The 19038-nt window shown below is 40.8% G+C and overlaps 1 protein-coding gene across 1 annotated transcript; it reads left to right on the top strand.

Moving 5' to 3' along the window:
- Window positions 1–11853: 11853 nt before the first annotated feature.
- On the top strand, window positions 11854–18823 carry LOC136422568 (uncharacterized). The gene is made up of 7 exons (XM_066410356.1): window positions 11854–11981; window positions 13146–13209; window positions 15239–15279; window positions 15571–15652; window positions 16177–16264; window positions 16768–16794; window positions 17068–18823. Exons 2-7 carry the CDS (start codon window positions 13169–13171, stop codon window positions 17371–17373), a joined length of 585 nt encoding a protein of 194 aa, XP_066266453.1. The 5' UTR covers window positions 11854–11981; window positions 13146–13168; the 3' UTR covers window positions 17374–18823.
- Window positions 18824–19038: the final 215 nt, after the last annotated feature.

The following is a 19038-nucleotide window of genomic DNA, read 5'->3' on the forward strand; positions in this document are numbered from 1 at the left end:
TCACAACATGAAACAATACCAGAACACACATTCTACATTGTTCGGACTATACGTAGTGCATTTTGTTGAAATGTCACATTTTACAACTTTTCCGTTTTTCACACCCTAAAATTTCCAATTTATAAACAGTCTTGAACTAAAAAAAGATAGATACAGTTAGTACAGTTTAGTTAAATTCAAAAATGTAAGGGTTCTAAAACTAGGGGTAACTTCAAGCTTCTGCCCCAAAAACCTTTACATAGCGCTTTTCCTAAAATGCGCACAATACGAAAAACATTGGAATGTGTTGTTTATCGAGTTCGACTGCCTCACATTTCCCGATCTCCTACAATGTAAGACGTCTGGAGAATACACCTGGTTTTAGAAGGGAAGCATAATCACCTTGACAGGCAGCCTTGTTTCTTTCGTACAAGACGTTTTCCGAAGAGTACAGCTGAATGCTGGACACTCTACGGTATAATCCATTGCTACCAGTACTAGTGGCGGATTCCAGGCGGCAATGTTCAGCTAGACAGTTGACTATGATTCTCTCGTACTTGGTTGCTTCGTTTTGTCGGTTGATGTAGTCATGGTAGCTGTTGGATTCTATCATGGCGACGACAGTAATACTACAGTTCGACTGATTCGTGACTTCCATTTGTGGGATTGTTTCTTCACTACGGGCTCTATGAGTCATATTACAGTCAGCCTTGCTTTTCTGGACAGGGTTAGCAAGGACGATAATGTCATCTGGATCCGCATACGTCTTTTCCGTAATTTCTGATAATTCGTTCGGGCCTGGAACTTGTGGATTATCGTCTTGTCCAAAATCAACATTATCCCTTTGGTACGCTGGGTTTATAAAGACGTCGGTTTGTTCGCGACTTGCTTGAGATTCTTCTGCTCTTTCCGTTGATTCTACATTTAGGTTCGGTCCGTTCCGTCGTTCATCTCTCTGTCTCTGCTGGATGACATGTTTAGTGACAGTTACCACTAAAAGTGAAATGAAAACAGCTGACATCACTATCAAGACAGCGTCTGTAGTGTCCATAGCCACTTCTTTGTTGGGTATATTACCGATCTTGTTCTTGGTGGTAAAATGCGTGATTTTATAGTCATTTGGACCAGCTAATGAGACACTGATCTGTTGTGTCGTGCTTTGTAACAGTGTTAGGTCAATTTGGATGCCTTTGGACTGGTTTCTTACGGTTGACAGAAGTGGTACAGAATTAATTAGGATATCTGTGGTCTTTTCTAAGATGGGAAGTTGTGTTTCAGTCACTTTCTCTTCTTTTGCTGGACAGGCTTGTAGGTTTGCCTCGTGTAGCGGGACATTATATAGACTTTCAGGACTGCTACATTTAGGCAAGCCATTTGTAAGAAACTCAAGGTAAAGCATAGACCATTCGAAAGCAAAAGTACATCTGAGTGGCCAACACTGCTGGTACTCAAGAGCCATTTCTGCCAACCACGACATATGGCAGTCACAGTGAATTGGATTGCCGTGTATAAATCTGAACTTTCTGCGCCCTCTTCTTGTCGATGATGCAGGATAGTTCTGAGAGTCTGGAACATAAAGGGGATTATCGATGTTTGCTTTAGAAAAGGTAGCCAGACGATTGTAAGCCACATTTATCACATATAGAAACTTTGCGCCTTTTGTGACCAAGTCAAGCCTTATAGAGGTTAACAAATTGTGAGATAAATCAAGCGTGCCAAGGTTCTTCACATGACTCAAAGATTCCCACGGAAATGTCGTGATGAGGTTGTGGCTGAGATTTAGCATACGGATGAAGGGAAAGCCGGACAAGTCGTGGACGGTTTGGATACGATTGTGCTGAAGGAACACATAGCGTACCTCGTATAGTGGCTTAGCTGGTAGACTGGTTATGTTGGAATGCGGGCAAGTAATCCTACTCTCCATAAATTCTCTTACATAACATCTGGTTGGAATCGAGGCCCCAAATACCGCACTTGACACCAGTTGCATAAAAATCAAGAATAGAAAGCGTTCCATTGTGACGTTACAAAGCTGTAGACCTATTTGGTGTGATTGTTAATTGCTGTACGAATATATCAGCTTGATTTCTGCGGTTGAAGAGCTCTGAAATGCTCAATGTCGGAGGGATGGCCACTTATTAGATGGGTCTTACACAACATGTAAATCGGTCTGCAGTTGATGAAAACTTTGACATCATCGTGAAATTCATAACCTGCAGTAACACAATTCAAAGAACATAGTTACACATGTATACTAGTATCATTCTCTAAAAATTGTTTCAATTCTTAAAACATGAAATGCTTGTTTCTGACAGGCTTTGGGGTTAACGTTCTTGTTGGAGGTCCCGTGTTTGAGGAGAGCCACACCTCGAGCACGTAAAAGAACCCGCTACACTTATCGAAAAGAGTATGCAGAGTGCTCTTCAGTACAAACCTGGCATGTTACGTCATTAAGCGTTTACCTGGTATGCAATACAAACAAACAAGAAAACAAACAATCAATCAAACATCCACAAAGAGGTAGAATGTTGTAAAATTCAAAGATGCATGAAACGTAATATGATTATTAGACGCCAGTCAAGCAAGATAAGACGGATCTTACCGTAACAGATACCGTAACGGATGTCATGATAAACTGGTCTTCACAACAGTTTCTTCTTGAATGTGTTAACTGTCGTCCCGTGATTCGAACCAAAGAAACCTGGCTATAGACTGTCTGCGATCATTTTATTGGACAGAGCTTGGAGTGACTTACGCAACCATGGATCTATTCATCAGTACCCTTTCAAACCCACGCAGTCATCACCCCATACCTGATAGGTCTGCCTGGTGAAATCAAAGTTTCTCAAAGATTGCTTTTTTGTTTTATTGATTTGTTGGCAGGTGGATTTTGACCCTGGCCCTGGACATGCTATCGAATGGCACACTCGACGCGCTAAATGTTTATTTTTGCCTTCTTAAGATACAAACGTGAAAATACAACTTCATCGTGGATAAAGAAGAGGGAAATGAATTTGATGGATTTGTCTGAAGGTTTGAATGGCTGCATTTGAAGAGGGTATCGAAGACCGTAGCCACATGCAAACCCAATATATCTATTTTGATACGCTCTATCATAGACGGTATGATCTATCATTGTGTTCTTTAAAGGCATACTCAACTCTAGAAGAGAGTGTTCTGGTTCTGCTACTTATAGTTTTCTTAATTCCAAAATGTAATTGTATTGACAACTTGACAATGAACTTGGACTAGGCAGCAGTTGCATTGTACAGCATCAATATTCTGGTAACCCCCGAGTACCCTCCGAATAAATTATAGTCAGATGTAACATATTATATTCACGAACAACCACTGGACAAACTTTAACTAGGGCGTTCTTTAAAAAAACTTTAAAATAACCCAAAAATTGACTTCGAACTTCAGCGATTATCCAATAGGAATCAATTCTTAAGGGATGATTCCCATCACACCGCATGGGTCTGCATGAAGGACCACTTAATCACTGGATTTTAGATAATTCATTAAATTTGTTTGTTCTTCTGTGATGAATATTTACAAATTCGGTTAATTTTGTATTCATAAAAGTGTGGTCCTACTCTCCTCTGACTTTAATGACAGAGCTCTCACCTAATGTTCCTGAATATATCTTACAACATGAACAATGCCACGACACAAATTCTACATCTTAAATGTATAAAGTGTAATATTCAGACTATGCATAGTGCATTTTGTTGAAATATCATTGCTGATTAATGGCGACAGTGGGTTCTGGATGATTTAACAGCTTTTCCACTTTTCACCATCTAACATTTCCAATTTATAAACAGTCTTGAACTAAAAAAAAAAGATGATATGGTTTATGTACATGTCAGTTTAATTAAATCCAAAAATTTATGAGACATCTGAAACTAGGGCTGACTTCATGCTTCAGTCCCGGAAACCTTTAGTTAGCGCTTTTCCGAAAAATGCGCACAATACTTACACATTGGAATGTTTTGTTTATCGAGTTCGACTGCCTCACATTTCCCGATCTCCTACAATGTAAGACGTCTGGAGAATACACCTGGTGTTAGAAGGGAAGCATAATCATCCTGGCAGTCCGCTTTGTTTCTTTCATACAATAAGTTTTCCGAAGAGTGCTGCTGAATGCTGGACACTCTACGGTACAATCCATTGGTAGAAGTACTAGTGGCGGATTCCAGGCGGCAATGTTCAGCTAGACAGTTGGCTATGATTCTCTCGTACTTGGTTGCTTCGTTTTGTCGGTTGATGTAGTCATGGTAGCTGTTGGATTCTATCGTGGCGACGGCAGTACTACTACAGTTCGACTGATTCCTGACTACCATTTGTGGGATTGTTTCTTCACTACGAGCTCTATGAGTCATATTACAGTCAGCCTTGCTTTTCTGGACAGGGTTAGCAAGGACGATAATGTCATCTGGATCCGCATACGTCTTTTCCATAATTTCTGATAATTCGTTCGGGCCTGGAACTTGTGGATTATGGTCTTGTCCGTAATCACCATTACCCCTTTGGTACATTGGGTTTATAAAGACGTCGGTTTGTTCGCGACTTGCTTGAGATTCTTCTGCTCTTTCCGATGATTCTACATTTAGGTTCGGTCCGTTCCGTCGTTCATCTCTCTGTCTCTGCTGGATGACATGTTTAGTAACAGTTACCACTAAAAGTGAAATGAAAACAGCTGACATCACTATCAAGACAGCGTCTGTAGTGTCCATAGCCACTTCTTTGTTTGGTATATTACCGATCTTGTTCTTGGTGGTAAAATGCGTGATTTTGTAGTCATTTGGATCAGCTAATGAGACACTGATCTGTTGTGTCGTGCTTTGTAACAGTGTTAGGTCATTTTGGATGCCTTTGGACTGGTTTCTTACGGTTGGCAGAAGTGGTACAGAATTAATTAGGATGTCTGTGGTCTTTTCTAAGATGGGAAGTTGTGTTTCAGTCAATTTCTCTTCCTTCGTTGGGCAGGCTTGTAGGTTTGCCTCGTGTAACGGGACGTTATGTAGACTTTCAGGACTGCTACATTTAGGCAAGCCATTTGTAAGAAACTCAAGATAAAGCATATATTCTTGGAAAGCAGAAGTACATCTGAGTGGCCGACACTGGTGAAACTCAAGAGCCATTTCTGCCAACCATGACATACGGCAGTCACAGTGAATTGGATTGCCATGTAATATATTTCTGTACCCTCTTTTTTTCTGTGCAGGCCAGTTCTGAAACTCTGGAGCATAAAAATAAGGATTATCGATGTTTGCTTTAGAGAAGGTAGCCAGGCGATTGCAGGACACATCTACAACATATAGACCCGTTGCACCTTGTGTGAGCAAGTCAAGCCTTATAGAAGTTAACAGATTGTGAGATAAATCAAGCGTGCCAAGGTACTTCACATGATTCAAAGATCCCCATGGAAATGTTGTGATGAGGTTGTGGCTGAGATTCAGCGTGCGGATGAGGGGAAAGCCGGACAAGTCGTGGACGGTTTGGATACGATTGTGCTGAAGGAACACATGGTTCACCCGGTATAGTGGCCTAGCTGGTAGACTGGTTATGTTGGAATGTGGGCAAGTAATACTACTGTCGAGAAGATCTCTTACATAACATCTGGTTGGGATCGAGTCCCCAAATACCGTACTTGACACCAGTTGCATGAAAATTAAGAACAGAAAGCATTCCATTGTGACGTTACAAAGCTGTGGACCTATTTGATTTAATGGTCAATTGCTGCACGAATCAGCTTGATTTCTGCGGTTGATGAGCTCGATCTGAAATGCGCAATGTCGGAGGGATGGCCACTTATTACATGGATCTTACACAACATGTAAATCAGTATGCAGTTGATGAGAACTTTGACATCATATCGTGAAAGTCATATCCTGCAGTAACACAATTCAAAGAACACATTGTTTCAAATCTTAAAACATGAAATGCTTGTTTCAGACAGTCTTTGGGGTTAACGTTCTTGCTGGAGGTCCCGTGTTTGAGGAAAGCCACACATCGAGCACGTAAAAGAACCCGCTACACTTATCGAAAAGAGTATGCAAAGTACTCTTCAGTACAAACCTGGCATGTCACGTCATTATGCGTTTACCTGGTATGCAATACAAACGAATAAACAAACAAAAAATCAAACATTCACTAAGAGGTAGAAAGTTGTAAGATTTAAAGATGCATGAAAAGTAACAGTATTATCAGACGCCAGTCAAGCAAGATAAAACGGATCTTACCGTAACAGATGTCAGGATAAACTGGTCGTCACAATGGTTTCTCTTTGAATGTGTTTACTGTCGTCCCGTGATCTGAGCCAAAAGAAGCCTGGCTATAGACTTATCAACTGTCTGCGATCATTTGATTGGACAGAACTTGGAGTGACTTACGCAACCATAGATCTATTCATCACACGTGGGTACCCTTTCAAACCCACGCAGTCATCACCCCATACATTATAGGTCTGCCTGGTGAGATTAAAGTTTCTCAAAGATTGCTTTTTTTTGTTTTATTGCATCTTATTTGTTGGCAGGTGAATTTTAACCCTGAAAATGCCATCGAATGCCACACTCAATACGCTAAATGTTTTCTGCCGTCTCAAGATACAAACGTGAAAATATAACTTCATCGTGGATAAAGAAGAGGGAATTTGATGAATTTATCTGAAATTTGGCATGGATGTAGTTGAAGAGGATATCAGACACCTAAGCCACATCGCAAACACCATGATAATTTCTCGGAGGATTGTGTCTTATGCTAGGGTCACATTTCCCAACCGGGGCCCGGCCGGGCTATTTTCGGAAACAGAAAATTAAAGTGCACATCAATAGATATGCACATGCTTTGCTCTTAGATAATGTTTGGTATGTATTGTGTTTTTTATTGTCTTTTATGTCATATTTTTCGTTCCCAAAGACTGCCCGGCCGGGCCCCGGATTGGAAATGTGACCTAAGCATTACACGGACTCTTGTTTGTTTGGGGTTTAAAAACCAGACTACTCAACAGTGGGTCAAAATTATAAAAAAAATCTTCCTCGGAAACATTACCTAAACCTAAAAAAATTGTTGATACGGAGGTCATACCAACTTCAATATACGCACTCGTACGAACCCTACCTTAGTCACATGTACATCTAACTCTAGGTGTTTCTTAAAGGCATCTAATGAGGAGGCCCCTGCTGTCCTTGGTGACTGTGAAATCAAGTCTGTAATTGTCCAAAAAACTGATTTTGAACACCTCAATCCTTGCTCACTTTGAAGGTCAGAGACCTCTAACATCAATAGAGGTACATTTCACAACTGATACCCGACATATTAACCAGTATTGGCGAAGCCTTATTGCTGTTTTTGAATGAAACTTTGAACTTTGTTATCGACTGACGCATGATGTAATGCTGACACCAGCAACGAGATGTTTATCAAGACCTGTGTTTGTTCAAGTCATGCACATAACGGTAACTTGGAGACCGCTAAAAATGAGCTCTTCAGTACAAACCTGGCATGTTACGACAAGATGCGTTTACCGGGTATGCAATATAAACAAACAAACAAAAATCCACAAGGAGGTAGAAAGTTGTGAAATTTAAAGAAAAGTGACAGGATTATTAGACGCCAGTCAAGCAAGAGAAAAAGATACTAGAAAGGCAACATTTGCGAGCAAATACAGCATGTTTAGCCATACTCCTCGCCATCCAAAAAAAGGACTCTCCCAAAATAGCAATGGACCATTCTAAAATACTTGCACTAAAAAAATGAATCACCCCAGTCCAAAATTGAGTCTTCCAGTAGCACCTCAACACAATATGGACCAGTCCACAACCATATCCACTAATTGATTAACAAATACACTTCTGCTAAAAAATGGACTTTTTCATAATCATTCCAGCTCAAAATTGAAAGAAATAATTAAAGAATTCTCCCCTTGCAAGAATGGGATATTCCGTGCCATTTCCATGTAAACCAGTCGAAAAATATCCGCTGAAAGTTACACTCTTGCGCATAATCAACCCAGTTCAAAATTGAATTAAAAAAGATCAACCCCAGGGAAGAATGAAGTTTTCCATAGTATACATATGAAGATTTGACAGGAGACGAAGGAAATGACCAAAAACAACATATTTGAGTCAATTCCAATCAATTGCCCTCATAAACGAAGGTGCTAAGTCCTCCTGTGTGTTTCTGCCTATTTTCGGTGGCCGCGCTAGATTACCAGCGGATTTGTTTTGACGGAGCGTCACCCGCGCGCGACGATGTACACTGTTCGGCACCGCTAATATCCGGCATTTTCCCGCTCCAAAACACTCCACAAGACCCACGTTTTTAGTGTTTTGCCTCTTGTGCAACACGATTCGATTTGCATTACTAACGGGACGAAAATGATAGAAAAAATTCACCCCGTCCCGGCGTCCGTCCCAAAAACATGAACGACATGAAAATATATTTTCTTACAGATTCAATCACGAAAATCAACAGCATGGGATTCCAAATTTTCGCAACGGCCGACCATTTATCATGGTTGAACTTCCTTCCAAGGCGTGCGATAGATAAACATTCCCGGCACATAATAGTCACTAGTACCAGACTAACGCAAGCTCATGATGATAATAGGGAGAAAGTTTGTCAGTGAAGTTTGGCCACCAGAGGGTACATTCATTTAACGTTACAAGCTAGCGCAAAGGGGCGAATCATTGACCTTACCGGGGACTGACTCTACTGGCCTAATCATTCCTTTTTTGCCGAATTCTACGATCCATACGCCCGTACGTAGGACATGTAGGAAGGCCTGGTGGTGGACGCTACACATCACGGGAGAGTGTTGGTCCGAGACAGACAGCGGCGTGCTTTCGATCGCGTAGCGGCGACGCACCGCTGCGACAACGTGCGGGACCAAAACGCCTGTCCCCAGTGAGACCATGTGTTTTGAGCGGCATGCCCCGAATCCGTCTACCATTGCTGAATGTAGCCCGATTCATAGAGGTCTATTTTGTAAGCATTATTTCATGTACCCCTCAGCGTGAGAATTCCTTGTGCAACACTTCGCTACATTATATGTTTAAGTTTCCCTGCGCACCGCCTACCACCCGCCTTTGATCATGTATGAAGTCGGCGGCAGAGAGAGATCATCAATCAATTTTGACAGGAGTGTCGCGCCAGTCTGAGGAGAAACGATCTCCCGTGTTGTGTTGAAAAAAATGGAGTTTGAAAATATCTGGAATAACTAATGCTAGAATAAACATTCACAAAATCATTGATTTAGCTTGTTTTCTGTTATAAAATTTCCTAAACTGCAATTTAACCACTGAGTTTAAGGGAACATGGTGTTTTCCCGATAATCACGTTAAATGTTTATGTCCGGTCTTTCCTCCTCGTAAGCAAACTTCCAGCTTGGCCAGGTGCAAGGCACTAGGGGTCAATGACCTGTAGGTCATATGTAGTATTGAAAGTGACAGAAGTGGCAAATATTGTCAAGAAAGCCCAAAATAAATCGTTTTGAATATATGTATGCCGAAAATGGGAATGTAGTCCTTTAAATATTTGTTCAAGCCACATATACAGCAAATTTCAGGTCATTCGGTTGAAATACCAGGGCGCAGGAGGCCAAGATATGCTAAAAATAGCCTAAAAACCTCAATAAAATCACTTTCAAGGTCAATATCAAAACAAGGAAAAGAACGCACATTGGTTTTTGCCTACATTACCTCTGTACCAAATTTCAGGTCATTTGGTCAAAAAATGACAGAGATGAATCCATTTGAAGATTTGACAGGAGGAGAAGAAGAAACATGAGAGAAAACAATATGTTTAGCCATACTTATGGCTAAACATAATTACCGTAACAGAAGTCAGGATAAACTGGTCGTCACAGTGGTTTCTCCTTGAATGTGCTCGCTGTCGTCCGGGGATTTGTGCCAAAAGAAGCCTGTCTATAGACTTATTAACTGTCTGCGATCATTTGATTGGACAGAGCTTGGAGTGACTTACGCAACAATGGATCTATTCATAAGGTACACTTTTAAACCCACGCAGTCATCAACCCATACCTGATAAGTCTGCCTGGTGAAAGTTAAGTTTCTCAAAGATTGCTTTTTTGTTTTGATTTGTTGGCAGGTGGATTTTAACCTTAGACATGCTTCGAAATGCACACTCGACGCTCTAAATTTTTATTTTTGCCTTCTTAAGATACAAACGGGAAAATACAACTTCATCGTGGATAAAGAAGAGGGAAATGAATTTCATGGATTTGTCTGAAGTTTTGAATGGCTGCATTTGAAGAGGGTATCAAACAACGTAGCCACACGCAACCCCCATATATCTATTTTCATACGCTTTATCATACGTGCGGTAAAACACGTTCGTTTCACATAGACAAGATTATTTCAAGGCAATCTAAATCATGTTCCAGAAAAACAAATCTGCAACTAGAGAGCGAATAATCAATATTAATGAAAGAACGACTCGAAGAAAGATTTGCCGTTGTAGTGTATGTAGGTAAATTTCACGCGCAGAAGAAGTCACCAAACCATGCATCTGCTTGAAGATTACTACTAGTTATGCTAGCAAGTATGTTATACCGGTAGGGTCACATTTCCAAACCGGCGCCCTGCCGGGTAGTTTGCGGGAAAGGTAATTATATAAAAGACAACAAAACACATAATACGTCTTTAAAAGATTAGTCATAACTATAATTTGTGTGTATTAGCGTATATAAATTTCTTGATATGCACTTCCATTTTTTTCTTTCCCACAAACAGCCTGGCTGGGCCAAGGTTTTGGAATGTGACCCTAGTATATTATGCTATATGGTCACAATTCTAAACCGGGGCCCGGCCGGGCTGTTTGCTGGAACGAAAAATAGAAGTGGACATCAAGAAATATACACCAGCTATGCCCATGTAGCATTAGGTCAATACAGAAAGTAGATTTCCGAAAATTATATCATCAGGTTGGTAGAACATAAGATATTGTATATTGGAGATTTCTTTTTACACAACCAGTAAGTCTCACCAAGGAGGTTAAATATCTTGGTCTCACCTGCTGACGTTTCAATGTCACTCAGACCAAGCAGGTTGTTCTCACCGCATGACTAAAGCGCCACCAACTTTGGATACCTATAGCGGTTAGATGCAGTACTCCAGTCAGAAGCTCTGAGGAAGGTGTCTGGAGACACTGAAACGTCAGCAGGTGAGAGTTACTGGTTTTGTAAAAAGGAGGTAGATTTTCCTACCCTTTTTTTTTACATAGTAAGTTAAATTTTTGCGATGGTTTAAAGGCATCCAGAGTATTTTATGAGGATTGAAACTTGAATCAGAAAACTCAAATTTCTAGTCTTTCCTACACGTAGTCAATTTCAATAACACTATACCATTACATATCGACATTAAAGGAGCGAAGATACAATGTCGTTGTGTGGTGAGAACTGATAGAAAATCCAAGCCCTAATAGACTGATCCTGACTGTCCATTACAATAAGCGGTTCGACCAATGAGAGAGTGACTTAATGTCCGTCAAATATTTGCATTTCTATGTTTTGATTTTGCATTTTTACGTTTTGACGGAGATGGGCGGGCCTATGGTATTGGTCTAATTACTAGTACACTAGGCGCTTGAAACTAAAAGATCACCATGTAGCTTATTTGTGTGCCGCTTTGAGCACTTTTGATTAGAAATACGCACGCAAATTTGGTGAACAGTGGCATTAAATGTCAATTTCATAAAGATTACAGCCACTAGAATATATGCTCTGGGTGCCTTTAAGTTTGCACTAAAGAGGTCACCGCGAAAACCGCGAACATAAAACCACCGCGAACATTCTTAGTGTTTAAAGGGGGCTGCAGTTTCTCACAGACTTCCTAGATGTCGCTCGTAGCAAATGTTTTACGCGTCACATGACGCAGCGGAGACTCATGGTTGGTTGACCGCCACGTCATGACGTCACAGCGCCCAGTTCTGATTTCGGCTAGTCGTGCTCGCTGACTTGTCATTTACTGACACTTGTAAGTAAAATTTTTCCACTAATTTAATTTTACCTGCCTAAATATCCGCACCCGATGTATGAAGGATAACCCCGCATGTTTTTCCAATGCTTAATTGGGAATTGTTAATTGCTTTTTGAGAAAAAAGGGCGGCAAACCAAAAGAAGATAGAGTGTGTCTGGCGTTTTGTGGGTTGTTGGGTGGGAGGGGGGCTTTATGTGGCCACGTGCGTTTCACATTAAATTGTCAAAAATTTGAAACGTCGCAGAAAAATGGGAAATTTAGTCAGACAGCGGTGTTTGTGATGTAATGTCTCAGCGAATATCATTTTTGTCTTGGTGATTATGGATGCATTGGATGGCTATAAATTGAATCAAAATCTTGTAGGATGTTGAACGTGGCCATGGGAGGGACATGCGACAAAATATTTATAACGAAAATATGCATCTAGCAAAAATTGAGGAGTTTTGACATCTTCTGATTTTCATAATCACACTGCTTTCAGATTTTCTATGCAATAATTCGCCTTGTTACCTACACAGGATTCGGTGTAGGGTGTGGGTATAAATATTGACTGAAACGTGGAAATATCTCCACAGACATGTGACACACATATCATGCCCCCCTCCCCTCGCAGGTTATACTGTATCATTATGCAAATTAGTTGCAGACTTTCTGGAGCACATATTTATGATTCAACTGTTGGGTCATTTTATGTTTTTATATTTTTCAATAGTTGTTATTCAAAATTCAGTATTCTTTTGGCGAAATATGAAAATTTGTATGAAATTTTATTCACCTGTAGGTTCAGCATTATGATTTACATATTTCTAAGCCCATTCGTAATTCGACTACGCATGTGCAGTGTCTAAGGTTAAGGCCCCTGAGACGTAAATAAAACTCATCTGGGCGTTGTTATGCAAATCTAGACAATGTCGAGACGAGAACTGTTTACAAGCCAGGGGCCTTCACCTTTGACACTGCACATGCGTACTCGGAATTACGAATGGGCTTATCGTAGGAAACCAAAAAGGATTCCAAGCCCTGATTGTTATGTAGCATATATAACATTACATATGCTCGTACTGTAAGAAATTAAGTAACGCTGACAGCTTTATCTCACATGTAGATTTGATCAACCTACAAGAAATATTGAACATTTATTTTCTTGTATGCCATATGCAGATTAGCTACCATTGAACTTCACCATGGCGACCCAGACTTCGCCACCACAAGACTACGAGCCTGGGTGAGTAGCATCATAGTCAGGTGTTTTTCTAGAAAAAAAAATTGCAATTACATGGGGGTTTGAGTGAGCAGAGCAACGAAGCAGTTGGGATGGTAGCCTCCGTTGCAGTCCTTTTCCCCGCAGCGTGTTTTTTTTTTCAATTTTTTTTTTTTGGGGGGGCGCCACGTATCTGCTTGGGATCCCGTATCCGCCGTGCCTCTGTGTCCGCTATAGACCCTGTGTCCGCTGCTGGGGAAGGACTGCGTTTTGTCGCTTCCAGCAAAGGCCCATCAAAAATCACTTATCACCATTGCCATGGATGTGCGAACTTCCCGTAATAAACACGGCCAGCGCTGGGAAATCTTCATGCCCCTTTGAGCAGCGACAACGTTCTAACGGTTGCCGGGATGTCTTTTCAAAACACGACGGACGGACACCTAAATGAACGAACCTTTCGCATTTTTTCCTTCGTACATCCATCGAAGTTGCTATAATGATTTTGTGCTTTTCGTGCAAGGAAACGTGGCTTAAACATGTCTCACAAAGCGTGAGAAAGCTGCAATACTTTCTCAGCGCACGCTGCGCTAGACAATGGCCGATCATAATCTAACCCCTGACCCTTTGTTGTCTTCTCTGTCGTATAAGAAACACTCTAATTATAAGATCTCTTAGCTACGACGGCTGAATCCACAGAAGATATCAGCAATAGAAAGAAACATCAGGCCACATTTCAGACAATTTGTAACTCGACTTTGAAGACAACATGATGATCATTTGCAAGGAAGCATGCGTCACTTCACGTGGGCTTTGTGCAACGTAACATTTGAATTGCTTCTCGTGGTAGTGTGAATTACTTCTCCCGGTAGTGTTAATTACTTCTCGCGGATACATTAATTGCCTTTGCTGGAAGCGACAAAACGCAGTCCTTCCCCAGCAGCGGACACAGGGTCTATAGCGGACACAGAGGCACGGCGGATACGGGATCCCAAGCAGATACGTGGCGCCCCCCCCCCCCCCCCAAAAAAAAAATTAAAAAAAAAAAAAAAGCTGCGGGGAAAAGGACTGCAACGGAGGCTATTGGGATGGTGTGTATTTCCCCCCCATCCACGGTGTGAAATTTTAGAGAATTCTAAGTTAAAATGGGGTATTCTAAGGCTTCTTGAGAGGGAGATTACTGACAGAGGGATTCTAACTCTAAGGTCTGAAAGTTATGTAACCCTAAATCCTTAGATAGCAGAGGAAGTGTCTTCGACTCTTATATCACAAACTCTGTTATGTACACTTATTTGAACCCAGTTCAGAGATTTATTTTAATCTCTAAGTTACTCAGAGTCTAAGTAGATCTCTACGGGGGGTGGCTGGAGCTTCTCTGGCTGGCCGATAAGATTTTACCCCCGCGGAGATCTGCTTGGAGATTATTTTATGTAGCTGTAGCCATTGCACACACATTACCATTCTCCCACACAGAGTCATCCCACAGCCTATGATAAATACATGTATTAGACCAGCTAGACTTACTGGCTTTTGAGCCATCTTGTCTGTAAAGATTCTACGTGGGTGAATGGCACTTAACAATATACTAATACCACAGTCCCAAAAAACTCCTCAAAGTATTTCTTATAGTAATGCAAATATTTGACAAACAAATGGTAGACATACCAAGCTTCTGTCTTGTACAGCCATTCTGTTGATAGTGTTATAAGGGGGATCATGGTTACAAGTGCACATGAGCAGAGCAATGCATTGTGGGTAATATGTCAAAGGTGAAGGCCTCTAACAGTTTTTGTCTGGACCATACAGGTGCAGATATGTTTGTGTATGTCTCTGGGGCCTTCCCTTTTTTCTTTTCTTTTGTAGATTTTTTTTTTTATTCGGGGCCTTCCCGTTTGATATATCACCCACTGTACATTTTGCTGCGCATGCTCAGTTAGACCCATAAACCTCCATATTGGCAAAACTGCAGTGAAGCGATCTAATGGTACTAGACTGTAGTATCTACTTCAAGTTCTTGACAAAACACTCGTTGATATTTGGTGTTTTTCTGTTACAGTAAGCTGTTTGTGGGTGGACTTGACTTTGGCACCTCAGAAGGTAAGTTTTTAATTCAAGTTCATTTCCCTTGATCGTTTCCATTTGTGTTTAAGGATGTAAAGAATGGTGTGAAAAAGATTTTGAAAACAACATGCTGAAATTTGACGAAATGAAAATTTGTAACACCTCTTATAGCTTTTTTGGCTTCCTGAACTGTTGATGTCTGTTTTTAAAAAAATAGAAATTGGTTTAGTTTGACATCACAATGTGTGCTGCCTCTACATGCTGCCTCAAGTGCAAAAACATTTCAAAACTGACCAATGTTTTAACCCCTTTTCTCCTGTTTAATAGCTTCATTAGAAGAAAAGTTCAGCCAGTTTGGGACAGTTACAGAATGCAAGATCATAACGGACCGGGAAACAGGGAGATCTCGGTAAGTCATTTACTTGCTAAGCTTCCAACCAGTCTGAGTCAGTGTCTTCCTACAGTAGTTAGTTTACCAGGGCTTCTAAATCTATATGCTCCCGTTTGCTATAAAATACATGTAGTATAAATTACCTGTCAGTTTTGACTAGTAGTGCACCATCATCATGTGTCCAAGTGGTCATTTGAACCTGATGATGGCTACAGTATGGACTGACAAAGTTGACACTCCAATGCTCTCTTTGTTACAAAAACTCTTGCTGTCTGGGGCTTATTAGGAGCCTGGTCACTGGAAGGGTTGCTAGAAGCTAGATCAAAATGGTGCCATAGGTTGCTATAATAGTTGATTCTGTACAACAGGCTCTTGTTTCACACATTTAAGTGGCTGTTCTAAATAGGGTTGTTAAAACATTTTGCTAGTAGCTGGGCATAGCACTGAAGAACACACTGCTTATACAGACCGAAGTGTCTTCTACATTTCTTGTTGCTATGTTGAAAGTGTTCAGAAACAGTGTCTTATGATTTCCACTACAGGGGCTTTGGGTTCATCAAGTTCGACACCCCTGATGAAGCAGACGCTGCTCGTAACGCCATGCAGTTCCAACAGCTGGATGGTCGGACGGTAAGTGGCTAAAATAGCACGACATTTTTCAATCTTTGAAGTAGTAAGACCAATAGAGTATCTCATCCACCCATTGAAAACACATATATATTCCTGAGGTCCTTGGTTCGAATCACCTGACATGCCACTGATGTTGTGCACACGACTTTCCTCACTCCACCCAGGTGTAAAAATGGGTATCTCCCTTTGGTTGGGGAGGTAAAAAAGATGGTGGAAGGAGAGGGTTGGGCTCTGCCTTCCAGTATCGTGTGCTAGATACTGTAGATAACAATCCCCTACGCCTACGGCCTCATAAAAATTATGGGACTACCTTAACCTTTATCTTTTTAAGATACAAGTACATGTATATGAATGCAATGATTTCCCGGATGTGCCTGAATTAGTATATAGATACACTGCCTGTAGGAATAACCCTCAACTTTTATAAGTATGGTTATGAAGTTTTGCCTGGAATGTGTTAGTTCTAGTCTATGTCCAATGGCATCTTTTTTTTGTTTTTCCAGATACGTGTGGACTATGCCAGTGCTAAGGTAAGACCCTGTATTTTACTGGTCATTTTAACCTGTTGCCAAAAATTTGCAGTTGTACTTAAATGCATTTAAGTTCGCAGTTCTTAAATTTCGCAGTAGGGAGAAAATGTTTATAGTGGTTTGGGCGGGCAGAAGAGAGAACGAGCATTTACTGGGTGGTTTTAACTTCACATTGCGAGTTTACTGGGAAAACCGCGAACAATAAACCACTGCGAAATTACATGCATTTACCTATCTTACACTGAATGATGCTATTACATTCTCTGTAAACAGCGTGGTGGCGGCGGTGGCGGTAGCTACGGGGGCGGTTTCCGGGGCCGGGGAGGTTTCCGGGGTGGCGGCCGAGGGCGTGGTTACAACAATAGCGGTAGAGGCGGCTACTATGGTGGTGGTGGCGGTAACTACTACGGCGGCGGTGGTGGCGGAAACTACTACGGTGGTGGCGGCCAGTACCAAAGTGACTACGGTGGCGGGGATAGCTACGGAGGCAGCTACGGTGGTGGAAGCTACGGTGGGGGTTATGGTGGTGGAAGCTATGGCGGTGGCTATGAGGGGGGTAGCTATGAAGGCAGCTACTAGTCAAGTCTTTGTGTCTGCATTCTATTAGAGTGTCTGCAATGTTTTGCTAGTATATATTATAAAGTACTTTGTTTTTTGTTTGTTGTAAGCTTCGGTGTGTAACACACTACTAGTGTATGTGTGAAGCCAGTCTTTTTCACAGCCCCAAAAAGTAAAACAATGGGTTTTATGACAAAGTTTGAGCTGTCATTTTCACATAATCACAGTTCACTTACTGAGTTTTCAACAAATTATTTGGCCTTTCACTTCTGACACACATTTTGCTTGAAATGTAAAGTAAGAAAATGGGCCAAAAGTACCCCAAACTTCTATGTTCCAGAGGAAAGGCTGATGAGTCTAGCAAGTTTCCTGTCAAAAAAGGAATGGTTCAAATACTTGATGAAGGCCAAAAAATCTGTTGAAATTAAGGTGGATATTTGTGTTGGGAAGACAGCCCAAAACTTCCATCAGGTTACTTTTCGACACGGGTGAGGTTTCGCTCTAAAAGGATGTTAACAATTGTAAAAGAAGTAAACATCTTTCTCTCTTGAACATTGTTGCAGATTGAGAATTAGATACGGAATTGAGTTACTCATGACTGCAATATTGGGACATGGTATCCCAGCATAATTGTTGCATTCCTACTTCTACCCAATCCCAAGTGGAAAGTTTTTGATGCACAGCGGTACCTCATTTCCTTAGATTAAAGCATTTTAAACAGCAGCCAGAAAATGTGCTGTACCGACATATATTTCTCAGGGTACAGCATACTGTCTTTGGATGTATCAGTCACACCAATGGTGTTAGTTAGTGTGCATCGAAAACGTATTGGTAAAGCTACATAATCAAGTTTCAGGATAGTACTAGATAGTTCACTTGTTTTGAGAGACATTGTAATCAACTTCCAAAGAAGTGTGTTATGGTAACAGAATGGAAGTTAACGTTGTTAATAGATGTTGTGGTTTGTGCACGCTACGTATCTACGGTACTTCTAGTCACCAAGATAAATAATCAGACTTAACAAGACGGACAAGAGAAAAACTTTCAAGGAAGGAGAGCTTGTGCAAAATCTTGAGAAAATTGTGTACATTAGTTTAGCATGACGTTGACATTATTTTTGAAGAAGAAACTCTGAAGAGAACATGTTCTTTTTACCGGGCAAACCTAGTTTTATAAACTCAGGACTGATCGAAGACTTTTGTACCTTGTTACAGCTAAATGAGAAGTTAAGAGCCTTATAGTGTCAACTTTGAATTGAGAAAAAAGGTAAAAGAGATGTTGCTCAAAGATGTATATCGTTGAAGAAATAGTTTTGTATGTTTTTGTCGAAGCATTTTGGGATTGAAGAACTGGTTGATAGCTTCTACAGTGTTTCAAAGATGTTACTGTAATGATTTTTGTGTTTTAACGCCTACTTGTATGTATTGAAAAGGTTCATTCCTTGGCAACTAAGTACACTCAAGTTCCTCCATGTCTGTTGGTCCGTAGTTTTATTCCGGTGCAAATGACAACATGTGAAACTTTGTGAGCATGAACTTGTGAAAAGTGCCTGTGAAAATGTGACTATCCAACTGTAGGAACACTAAGGACTTCAGAAAAAAGTCAACTATTTATTTATTTATTGTATGTTGTCTGTAATTCTCACTTTCAAAAAAAAAGGGCTCTGCTGCAATATGTAATTTCTGT

Source organism: Branchiostoma lanceolatum, chromosome 17 (assembly GCF_035083965.1).
Source record: "Branchiostoma lanceolatum isolate klBraLanc5 chromosome 17, klBraLanc5.hap2, whole genome shotgun sequence".
In the NCBI taxonomy this organism is placed as follows: Eukaryota; Metazoa; Chordata; class Leptocardii; order Amphioxiformes; family Branchiostomatidae; genus Branchiostoma; species Branchiostoma lanceolatum.